Source organism: Acinonyx jubatus, chromosome D2 (assembly GCF_027475565.1).
Source record: "Acinonyx jubatus isolate Ajub_Pintada_27869175 chromosome D2, VMU_Ajub_asm_v1.0, whole genome shotgun sequence".
NCBI lineage: Eukaryota > Metazoa > Chordata > Mammalia > Carnivora > Felidae > Acinonyx > Acinonyx jubatus.
In genome coordinates this window covers 53,843,432-53,856,310 of record NC_069393.1, presented here as the reverse complement: position 1 = coordinate 53,856,310, position 12,879 = coordinate 53,843,432, and the positions used below count along the sequence as shown (strand labels likewise).

Here is a 12,879-nt window from a genome sequence, read left to right as displayed (position 1 = left end):
TCATAAGCAAAGTTGCTAGGAGTTATATTTAAAAACAAAACAAAACAAAACAAAACAAAACAAAAAAGGATTGGGGCACCTGGGAGGCTTAGTTGGTTGAGCATCTGACTCTTGACTTCAGCTCAGGTCATGATCCCCGGGTCAGGGGATCAAGCTCCACGTTGGGCTCCACACTAAGCACGGAGCCTGCTTAAGATTCTGTTTCTCTCTCTCTCTTTCTCTCACTCCCTGACCCTTTCCCCTGCTCTCTTTCTCTCTCACTCTCTCTAAAATAAAAAACGAACAAACAAAAGACCTGCGAAGATGGTTTTTGATATAAATCTAGAGCATTATTATCTCTTTGGACTTTGGGTGTCAGAAAACATAGGCAGAAAGAAACTCATGATGGAAAGGCAGAGCATAGCAAAAAGCAACCTAAGTTAGGATATTTTATTTCATCCTAGAGTGCAGCTAAGGGAGCTTTATAGTGGAAAAATAATACAAATATTCTGAGGTGAGCCAACTGACTCAATCAAACCTGAATAAACAAAAGGTGTAAGTGATTTTTTGTGGATGCCTTTTAAGCAAAGCTTATTTTTTTTTGCCTCAAAGAGGAGACTTGTAGCTCTGATTTCATATTTTCCTTTCTCAAAGTGGTAGGAGTTTTTGAGTCCATAGTGAATAAATCTTCATTTTATATGAACTTCAATTTTGAGTATGTTTCTCTTGTCAGCTGGTAAATAGATATGCATAAAGGAAAAGTCACATAGGATGGGGTAGGAGGTGTTATGATGGCAGTTTACAGAGAAAAATATAACATAGTTTCTTCATTCCCACATAACAATGAGAAGCAACCCTTTGAGAAGCCATTTGTAGGACACAACTCCTTTAGAAACATAACTTTTAAAAAAATGTTTATTGATTTATTTTGAGAGAGAGAGAGAGAGAGAGAGAGAGCATGAGCGGGAAGGAGCAGAAAGAGAGAGAATCCCAAGCAGGCTCTGCACTGCCAGTGCAGAGCCTGAGGTGGACCTTGAACTCACAAAACTGTGAGCTCATGATCTGGGCTGAAACCAAGAGTTGGGTGCTCAACCGACTGAGCCACCCAGGCGCCCCCAGACACATAACTTAATTTTGCCTGAAGTCAAAGGAATTTTTCTGTGTTATTTTCCAAAGTTTGGTAGAAACACTACAAAGCTAGTGTGGTCACATGAACTGGTGTAGCAACAGTGACTCTCTAGTCCAAGGGGGTAGAAATGAAGGAGATCAGGAAGAAATATTTTCTCCCATTTGGGGCTCAAGAGGACATACTGTAACACAGACGGTTTCTCTCTCAGGAAGCTGTTTTTGAAAACAAAACAATTTTAGTAAGAAAGTTATGCTCAAAGTTAATATAAAAAATAAACAAATTAAAATAAATATAGAGTAACAAAATGTTCTAAAATTTACTATGGTGATGGTTGCACAACTTTGTGAATACACTAAAAACCACTGAACTGTATACCTTAGATGGGTGAATGATATGTAATGTGAATTATATATCAATAAAGCTACTAAAATACATATCTTACAAGTGTTGCATTAGAATCATGAAGAAATATATCCAGGAGTTGCTGAGGTGGGTTTAATGCCTTGATATATCTTGTTACTAAGATCTGTATCCCTTCACCATTAAAGACAGTAGCTGTGACTCTTCGGTTGGGAAACATCGCCTGACAACTTTTTTTAAAAATCTGTGCTCTCTTGAAAACATCTGTTTGATCTGAAAACTAGAATCAAGTTCAAAATATTTCAATATTATTCCATATTGTTCCCACAGGAAAATACCAAGAACCAGTGTTCATTTTTATCCACTTTGAAATTATTACTAGCTTTTAAAACAAGTTTATACTTCTTTAATAGTACCTATAAAAACAATTCAGTGCAAAACCTACCTTGTCTAGTTCTGGATTACAGGTGACATATGATATTTGAGGTTCAATGGTAGCAAAAATATTTAAGAAGGTAGATTCTTTAAAATTCTGCCCATTATAATCTTCTTTAGGAGACGCATGAGTCTTACTCCAAGTATACCCAAGCAAAACTGGCGGAGTATTTACTTGAAATGTTCCGCTAATCTGAAAGAATGTATCAATATAATAGATTCTTCATGACAAACATACACATCAGTCAAATACAGTACAGCTTGTCCCAGTCTTCTCCAGAGGAGGAAACAGACTTGCATGGGTACGCACATGCGGGTTCTACCAGTATGTACCTGCACAAGGATGATCAGGTTCCCCATGGTGATCTATTCACACACACCCTCCACACCCTGGGTCCCTGTCTAACATGCACTATGTGGACAGGGCAGATGTAGAAAAGGGATGAAGCAAGGATGCAAGTTGCCCTAACAGAGTGATAGAGTTCTTAGAAGATCTAATTCAGGCTCAGAGAAGATGCTAAAAGACTATGTTACACTGGGTACATCTTATATTGGGTCTAGAAAGAGAAGACAAAATGCAGCAGCAGGAAAGACAACCCACAGGTCCACAGGAGGAGGAATCTTGTGTGTGTGTGTGTATGTGTGCGCATATGCAGAGGAAGGCGCTGATTTACAATAATAATAACTAATAGTAATAGCTAATAGTTACTGAACACTTACTATGTGCAAGGCACTATGCTAAGTGCTTGATGTAGATCATATCATTCAATGAAGTAAATACTCCTCTAATCTCCCACTTTGCAGATAAGGAGACTGAGGCTTATAGAATTTGAGTAATTCGTGCAAACTCACACAGCTAATGAGGTCTGCCCACTTTTGAAGCCCACATTCTTAACTACCTCTCTATCCTGGAGTCCAGCCTGAGACTGAGAGATACTCGGAGATTTACAGATGTAGGAAGCCCTGTACCCCAACAACTTAAATCTCTATTGCTCTTTCTTTGCAGTCCGGATGCTTGCAACATGCTCCCTCATGACATCCCTCGTGATGACATATTATGCAGGCATTTCTACTCTCTTCCCTAATGTCTATTCTCTTCTCCTTTCTCACCAACAGTTTCAGGTGGCAATAAGACAGGCACATAATGGCCAAGTCACATAAATGTAAGAAGGCTGCCAGGGTTTTCTGAGAAAGCGCACTGCCCCTTCTTGCTTCACCCTGCTCTCATCTGCAACATGAATACGAGGCTGGAGGAGCACTGAATAATTTGCAATTATGAGGATGACAGCCACATGATATGTAACGTGATATTCTTGAGCTGCTGCACTGTCATCTAGATTTCTTTTTAGGTGAGATAAATAGACCCCTTATATCACTCATTGTTAGGTTTTCTGTGGCAAATGGCTGAATGCAATTCTAATAATACACACATAGTTCCTTCTGAGTCAAATGCCCTCTTTTGTTTGACAACCATCTTTAAGGACTTGACTCAAAAGTTATCTCTTTGGTAAATACTTTTCTGACCTTTCCTTCTCCTTCTCATACCCCTCTTGTTCACCCCTGGCCCCTGTGAATACCCCCACTTCTCCAAACCAGTAAGAGTAAGGTACTCCCTACTGTATGTTCTCACAGTATCTGTCTTGTGCCCCTATCAAAGCACTATAGCATTAGTTTTCTTCTATAGACGGCCAGCTCTTTGAGGTACAAAATTCATTTCTGAAACTTCTATGGATGGCATAGCTCTATAACTAACTAAGCCCCAAAGAGAGTCTAGGCTGGGTTTTTTCTATTTTTCTGGTCATGTAGGCATTATTTGTGCTACACAACTCAACAGGAGAGCCCTGTGGGGATATCACAGAGACAGGTGCTAATCATCAGTCTCACCATTATCAATAAGCAATGCTGAGGAGCTGAAACTCCTAGAACCCATAGTCACAAAGCAACACCATGAATCATTTATCATTAATCAAAGAACATTTGTGAATCTGATCCTAAAAAAACTATTATATGCAAGTGTTAATGTTGTTTCAAGACCTAAGGCTAGCTGTGTTATTTTTTTGTTTGTTTATTTATTTATTTTGAGAGAGAAAGCACATGTGTGCATATGAGCAGGGGAGGGGCAGAGAGAGAGGGAGGGAATCCCAAGCAGGCTCCATGCTGTCAGCCCAGAGCCCGACGTGGGACTTGATCCCATGATCCATGAATCATGACCTGAGTGGAAATCAAGAGTCAGACGCTTAGCTGACTGAGCCACCCAGGCACCCCTAGATGTATTATTCTTTATCATCAAACACTCTAAACATATAAGAAATAAATTTGTGGGTGTCTCCTTTTCTAGAGACAGCTAGAATATTTAAATACTCCAACACCCCAGGGGCACTCAAAAACAGGGTTGCTTTGACCTACCAACCTGGTAATCACAGAATCTAATTCAAAGATAACAGTAAGTTTCTACTAGCCAAGGTAAAAACTTAGAATAGTTAGCAAATACTCATTTTCTATTACCTCAGATTGTTGCAGAAGAGCAGAGAAAGGGAAGACAATGGACCCGAGCCAATTCTTTCTTATATGTGAATAACTACTGCAGCTCTTGCAATAGGGATCCTGTTAATAGAGATAATTTTTGTTACTTACTTTAATCACATGGTGAATAATTTCACAAACTTTCACATAAGTATAAAAAATCATTTTTTCTTCTTAAAAAGAAACCAGAGTAAACAGAAAGAATATTTTTCTTTCTTTTTAATTTCTTTAAAAGACACTTGACTATTTAAAGCAAAATAATGACCCACTGTGGAGTTTATGGCCTCTATGTACAGCTATTTACATTATTGTAGTAGATTTGCTCAGTGCAGCAAACTTTGAAAATACACTAAAGAATATAGAGAAAAGAATAAAAATTACTTTAACTCAACCCCCAAGACATCACCACCACTAACAACATTTTAAGATGGTAAATTGTAGTGAAAATATGTTGAAATGATGAGGACACATTCAGAGGAGAATAGCATCATAGATTGTAGATCAGGGAGAAAAGCGGACTTAGAGTAGAAGTTTGATGGTTGATAGAACATGATCAAAAACAAGCAGGTTTTGCTGACATGACTAAGTTAATTTAAGTGCATGGTACCAATTAGGAAAAGGTAACCCCCAAGGCTACCTCAACTTAAGCCCTTAAGACCATGCAATTCAGTTTTCTCTGATTTACTTAGTAGTCTTCTGAGCCCAGTTCAGTTTTTTTCTTCCTCCCTCCCTCCCTCTCTCTCTTCCTTCTTTCCTTCCTTCCTCCCTTTCCTTTTTTCTTTCTTTTGTTTATTAGCCCCATTCAGTTTCTAAGAAAGGTTTCTATATTGAGAAGTGATTGCACTGATAGACCAACTCTGACTGCTTGGAATGTTATATTTCTTATGCTAATTGAGAGATTGTTTATTTTTCCCAAGGTCCTGATCAGCTTTATCATGGGAATTTTAGATTTGCAAGACTGATAAGATTGGTTTGATTTCCCTTTTTTTCTATCCTCACTTTGGCCTTGGATAGAGCCTACCGTACACTTCTAGGAACTTATCATTAAAGAAGTAAACAGGCCATCCTGTTAAAGTAAAAAAGAGACCATCCATCTGTGTGCAAAGAGAAATTAATCATTTTGGTCTGTTTAGAATATTATGATTGATTCTAGGCATGCTTAAGCCCCATCATGGTGCAAATTGGGAAAAGGAAATTGTGATAGTTAATTTTACATGCGAACTTGACTGAACTAAGGATGCCCACATATATAAAACACTTTCTCTGGGTGTGTCTGTGAGGGTGTTACTGAAGAGATTTGCACTTGAATCAATAGACTGAGTAAAAATCAGCCCTCACCAATGTGGGAAGAAATCATCCAAACCTCTGAGGACCTGAATAGAACAAAAAGGTGGAGGAAGGTCAAATTCTCTCTTTCTTTTTGAATTAGGACATCCATCTTCTCCTGCTCTCAGACATTGGAACTCCCGGTTCTCCAGGGCTTCAGACTCTGGAACTTACACCAGCAGTCTCTCAGTCCTCAGGCCTTTGCACTCAAACTGAATTATAGCACTTGCTTTTCTGGCTCTCCAGCTTGCAGATGGCATATTGTGGCATATCTCAGCTTCCATAATCCCATGAGCCAAAAATAAATCTCCTATATCTATGTCTATCTCATATATATGATATATCTATATCTATATATCATGTATATCTATATCTATCTATCTATGTATCTATCTATCTATCCTATTGATTCTGTTTCTCTGGAGAATACTGACAAATACAAAGAAAATTAAAGGGGGAGAGGGGACATATACCATGTATGTGGGATTGGAAAGATCAGTATTATAAAGGTGTCAATTCTAATTAAATTGATCTATGTATTCAATCCATCCTAATAAAAATACTAGCAGGTTTTGTCTTGTTTTTGGAAAGCAATAAACTGATTCTAATATTTATATGGAAATACAAAGGGCTAAGAATAGCCAAAGCAATCTTGAGGAAGAAAAACAAAGCTGAAAAACTTAGATTTCTGGATATCGAAATTTATGACAAAGCTTTAGTAATTAAGACAGTGTGGTATCAATGCAAGGATACATATTAGACTAATAGAACAGAACAGAGTCCAGAAATAAACCCACATTTATACAGTCACCAGATTCATAACAAAGGGTGACTTTGTAATGCAGTGGGGGAAGGGATGATCTTTTCCATAAATGGTGCTGGGTCAACTGAATATACTTATGGGGAAAAAAATAACCCTGAACCTCTACCTCACAGACACATAAAAATCAATTCTGGTTGGATTTTAAATCTAAATGTGAAAGGTAAAACGATTAAACTTTTAGAAGCAAAAACAGGATAATATCTTCATGATCTAAAGTGGGCAATATTTCTTAAAGAGGACCAAAAAAGTACCACCACTGCATTGCAGTACATTAAATCAAGATTTTCACAAAAGAGGATATCAAAATGGCCAATAAACATAGAAAAAAGTGCTCAATTTCATGAGTTATCATGAAAATGAGACTTAAAACCGTAAGGTGATATGGCTGCTTTCATCAGTGTGTTTGAAATGAAAAAATCAGACAATGCTAGGTAATGACAAGGATACGATCAACCAGAACTCTCATAAACTGGTGGTGGGAAGTGTGAATTGACACAACCATTCTGAAAATGGCTTGGCATTAAACAACTAGAGCTGGGCATATGCACAGTCTGAGAGATAGCAATTTTACTCTTAACTATATATCCAACAGAAATGCAGATGTCCCCAAGACATATACAATTATATTTATATCAGTGTTAAATATAAGAGCCAACAACTAGAGAGAAACAAATTATCTATCAATAGTAGAATGCATAAAAAAGTTAAGGTACATTCCTACAACAATATACCATACAGCAATGAGAATCAATGAGCATCATTACAGATGACTTCCACAAACACAGTGTAGAGAGAAATAAATCACTCACAGATGGATGCATAATGTATGATTTCAATCATACAAGATTCAAAAATAAGCGATACCTAATCTATACTGTTAGAAGCTAAGATAGTTACTCGTGGGGAGGAAGGAATTTGGATAGAGCACAAAAGAGGCTTCTAGGGTGATACTAGCAATATTTGGTTTCATGATCTGAAGCACTGACATTTTTTACTTTCTTAGCCTTTTGTCTCCACTATTTATTTCCCCTTGGATAGAAAGCAAAATGTTTGCCAGAATAAGCTTGTCAATACAAATTTAATTAAGAAATCCTAGGTTGAGTCTCTTGCCTCTGAATAATTCAAACTTACCTGAAGTGGCTTGTAAACTCTAGGAAAAGCATGTAATTAAAATTAAACCTCAAAAATAAAAAGTTCTAAAGAGTTATGTTTTTCAAAAATCATAGTTCTGATTATTAAAAATTACAAAAGCACTTTGACTACAATACAATAAAACTAGAATTTGAAATCAAAAGTTACATTAGTCATTTGAAAATATATAAAAACATATTATTAAATAACTAGTAGGTCAAGAGAAAATAATACTACATAGAAAATAACAAAAAATAAAAATAACCTAATATGAAAGACGTGGTCTAAGATACTCTAGAGATAAATTCATGGTCTTAAAATATTTCCATTCCTATGAGAGAGAGATTGGTTCCAAATTCGTCTTAGAAAGAGCCCAGCTCTTTCATCCCCAGTGCTAAAAATAGGCCACATTTCTATGAGACTTCCAAGTCCTCAGCTTCCTGCTAACAAGTTAACTAATGAAGGGGGAACCCACAGGAAGTAAGAAATAGTTGATAGCAGGAAGAAAAAATACACAAGGACAAGAGGAAAACTGAAGCATGGGAAGAAACTGTTTTCTAAAGAACAGTGGTTGATGATACACCAACACCTTCTTTCAGCGGGGTAGTCATCCTGGGGCTCAGCCTAGGTGGGGTCTTTTATGAGAAAAAGGAATGTTTTGGCCTGTAGTTACCTTGTAACCCAGTGCATGAGAGGAAGGCAAGAACATAGGCTAGGCCCTTTCCTTTCCTAAATAGCAGGCTCATGTTGTCACATATGTCCTGATACTTAAAGCATATGGATTTCATTCAATAACAACACAAAGCACTTACAAGAATTTAACTATGAATCAAATATTATTCAATTCCAGTCAAACCAGATAATTCACTTCTGAGAGAGAAAGTCTGTTAGGCATTTTTTGGGTTTCCCAAGTTCTACCCATTATCAGTTTATTTTTTTATTTTTATTTTTATTTTTATTATTTTGAGGGAGAGAGAGAGAATGAGCATGTGAGCACATGTGTGGGGGAGGGGCAGAAGGAGAGGGAAAGAGAGAATCTTAAGCATGCTTCACACCCAACATGGAACCCTACTCGGGGCTTGATCTCCCAACCATGAGATCAAGACCTGAGCTGAAATCAAGAGTCAGACACTTAACTGACTGAGCCACCCAAGCTCTCCTTTTTTTTTCTTTCATTATCAGTTTAATCAGAAAACTACTCAGTTTAACTCCTTGGAGAACAGCCGTCACCAAATTACTGTTCAATATTTTACCTTTTATGAAGCATTTATGAAGAATTGATAGAAACTATTTTAATAAGAATGTGTGTCCCATCTCCTGGGACACATTGACATTATGTTTCTTAGTTCTTAGTTCTTATAGAAGACTCATTCCTAAACCATACTTGAAGGTCTAGCTCAACTTCTCTCCCTCTGAGCCCCAGTCCCTAGATAGAATTAATTGCTCCTTCAACAGCACGGCCATAGAATTTGATGAGCATTTATAATAAAGCATTTAATCAGAGTCCCAAGAGAGGAGGTATAATGGATATGCATCTTTATACTTCTGGTGCCAAGTTTAGTAGGAAGGAAGCTAATATTTATTTGAGAGATTACACTAAGCGTTGTTAGGAGCTTTTGCGTATCTATGATGAAGACATTCAGTAATTTAAAAAATCTGATTGACTAGAACTGGGTTTTAGTCCTGTGAATAATTTTGGTGTCTTTTGCCGAAGTGGTATGTTTTCTTTGATCAGGCAGTGAGAAGTACAGAATGCATTTTCATTTCGTTTCAATTTTCTTGGCTCCCAGAAAGCTCACATTTAAATGTAATGTTAAATTGCAGAAACCTACTTCTCCCGAAATCTTGGTATATCTACCCCCTCCACCTCCTCTATGTGATATGCCCCGATTCGAGAGACCCCCCGAAAACAAACCACCAGAGTCCAGAGTCAAAGCCAAGCGGCAAGGGTCGTTTATTGCAGGTTCGAACCCGGTCCTCCGCGCACTCCTTGCCGGTGATGCTAAGAGGCCCCGAGCAAGGATCTTACAGCTTCTTTTATAGACAGGCACAAACAAGTTAGGGATTTTTTGAGGTTACAGAGCTGTTATTGGTTGACATTTAAATTTGAACGCTCAGCAGAACTTGTTTGGTTCCCGCCTTTATTTCAAACCACTCAGCAGAACTTGATTGGTTCCCGCCTTTAGGTCAGACTACAACTGGGCACGCCCTGGCTGGTTTCGGGAACGGCGGGGGGGAGGGGAAAGATCTTTTCTTTGCAGTTGTGAGTACACCTGGTAATTTTTCTCTTAGCCTCTCATATGTGGTTTATGATCTCTGATATTTTTTAACTGACTTGTCACATGTCTGATTTTATTTCAAGTTGCCCCAAGTTCTTTTTAGAAAATGCTGGAAAAAGACATTGCATCTAAAAGCAAATTTACAAAGATGTTACTAGGGTTTATTCAGTCTGACCTTAAAATTAGTTCACCATTGATTGTTATAATTATTCTAAATTACCTGTTTTTCAATAATCATTTCATCAAAAATATTGATATATATATTATCTTTTACTTTAGATAAGCTTGAGAAGCTATAATCATGTCCTGGTGAGCTGTAAATAAAAAAAAACATATAAATTGCTTAACTTGTTTTATAAGAGCATTATTAATAAAGAACCACGTAATTACCTGTGTTCTTTTCTTTTACAAAGTGTAGGCTAAGAAAAAGCTATGTGTTTTGCAGATGACTGTTATCTTCCTTTAAGCCAGTATGTGCTTTGTAATTTATCCTGTACCTCTCTTGAGGTAACTTGCATTAAAAGTGTTTCAATGTCAAGCAGGAAGACTTTTACTACAGCAATCCATTGCAAACAAATTATCCAAAGTATGGTGCATTAAGATTGTCCAAATATCTTAAATTCTGCTGTCTTCTGCTAGTTCCCACATACAGTTAAACTGCTCTTTTGCTGTCAGCTAAAAAATACGACTGCTTAACCATAAAGCTTTTTTTCTTTCCTGCATTTATTTTCTTCAACTAGAAACTGGGACAGAGGAATGCATTTGCAAGCTGTCTGTTGATGGTTTACTTGACTAGATACATTTCTGGAGGTAGTGAAAGGAGAGTGTGGTATACCACAAGCAATGAACTTTCTTCACTCTTAGCTCCAGCTTGTGCATGGAATCTTGACCATGATCAAACTTCTAACAGCTCAGAGAAGTTAAATAACTTGCTTGAGAAAATACCACTAGCAAATGACAGAGCTCCTACCTGAACTCATTTCACTATACCAACTGCCACCGATAATATTATTGAAGCTTGTTGCTAAGGAAGCAACTATTTCAAAGGATCTCTGACAGTTTCTGTACCTTTCTGAGACTTACAGTCAGTGACAATTGCAAAATGTAAGTTGAGATTTCAGAACAGTTTGAAGTTTCCTTATATTTTTAAGTGATAAGCTGACTTCCCTACCCTACTCCTCCAGAGTTCCTTTTCATGTTGCAAAGGCTCATGACAGGACAGAGGAGGCCATGAATACTTACAGCACTACGCTAGTAGGAGAAATGATAACTGTCATCCTCAAACATTTTTGAGTGTGTCAACTTAGTGTGTTCCTTCAATCACTCAAGTCCTGCATTGTCCTGCATTTTGTATTCTACTCAAAACTTACTCAAATTTCACAATTTCTCCTTCACAGTAGAGCTCACAAGGCTAATAACTATCTACTATGTATTTATTATTACTATCTATCCCATTTGCATGTGGTCTTTATTCACTAAAATGTCCTGTGGAGAAGGGAACAGAGCTCTGGTATGTCATGGAACGAAAAGTGGGTAACTGAATGGTTGTGCCTTAGCTGAATCCTCTGATCTACTTGATTGTTCTCTAAATGTGTTCCTGGCTTATCTCGCTGCTGTAACTGCAAATACTCTACAGCCTTCTTCTCTTCAGTTCACTTGTAAGATTATTTATCTTACAATTTTGTGTTCTCCTAAATCCTTTTATTTAATACAGTGACACCATCAAAGAACCATGCCAATAGTCAGGAACCACATGATCTGTAGAACTTGAGGGAGATGAACAAGATTGGCAGGAGAAGGGGGAAAGGGAACCAGGACAAGAGAAAGGAGTTTGATAATGGATGTAGTTGCCAGTTCTCTATATTACTTTCACCCTAGTGAGAGCTAAAGATACATAGGAAGTGACAACTGAAAATTGCTTATTGAGTTTAGAGAACAATTTTAAGTTCTATGTTTCAAATTTGTCTTGATCAATGTACCTTATTTCCAATAACAAAAGCCTATTTACATAGATTTAGCATCAAACATAAATCTTGAGAAAGATGAACAAACCTGAAGGCATCCAACATCCTGATTTCAAAATACGTTACAAACTACAGTAATCAAAATATTATGGTACTGGCATTGAGACAGACATAGAGACCAATGGTACAGAATGGAGAGCCCAGATATAAATCCCCGCATCTATATTGGGTCAACCGATCTTTGACAAGGATGTCAAGAATACACAACGTGGAAAGAATAGTCTCTTCAACAAATGGTATCAATAAAACTATCAACATGCAAAAATAGTCCAATTGGACCCTTGTTTTACACCACACACAAAAATCAATTCAAAATGGATTAAAGACTTAAAATTAAAGACTTAAAACTGTAAAGCTCCTAGAAGAAAACATAAGAGTAAAGCTTCATGGCATATGTTGTGGCAATGATTTCATTTCATAGATATGACGCCAAAGCACGGGCAATAAAAACAAAAATAATCAAGTGGAAATATATCAAAATGTAAATCTTCATCACAGCAAAGGAAACAATCATCGAAGTGAAAAGGCAATGTATGGCATGAGAGAAAATATTTATAAACCTTATGTATTATAAAGGGTTAATCTCCAAAACATATAAGGGACTCATACAACTCAATAATAAATTAATAATCCAATTTTAAAATATGCTGAAAATTGAGTAGACATTTTCCAAAGAAGATCTACAATGACCAACAAGTATATGAAAAAGTGCTCAGGGCGCCTGGCTGGCTCGGTCACTAGAGCATGCACTCTTTGCCTCGGGGTTATAAATTCAAGCCCCAAGCTGGGTGTAGAGATTACTTAAAAAATAAAATAAAATAAAATATTTAAAAAAAAAAGCTCAATAATTGTTAACCAATAATAAAATGC

The 12,879-nt window shown here is 37.1% G+C and overlaps 1 protein-coding gene across 6 annotated transcripts in view; it reads right to left on the bottom strand.

The window, feature by feature from the left end:
* CC2D2B (coiled-coil and C2 domain containing 2B) overlaps nt 1-12,879 on the bottom strand; it is a 94,563-nt gene that overhangs the window by 18,239 nt on the left and 63,445 nt on the right. For 4 of the 6 annotated variants that reach the window (XM_027062707.2, XM_053207291.1, XM_053207292.1 and 1 more), the window contains 4 exons: nt 10,206-10,299; nt 4,409-4,507; nt 1,914-2,096; nt 1,551-1,748 (listed from right to left, as the gene is read on the bottom strand). In XM_027062707.2, coding sequence (XP_026918508.2) covers nt 1,551-1,748; nt 1,914-2,096; nt 4,409-4,507; nt 10,206-10,299 — 574 coding nt within the window. The remainder of the gene's footprint in view (nt 1-1,550; nt 1,749-1,913; nt 2,097-4,408; nt 4,508-10,205; nt 10,300-12,879) is intronic. The other 2 variants (XM_053207294.1, XM_053207295.1) reach the window with 2 other exon arrangements.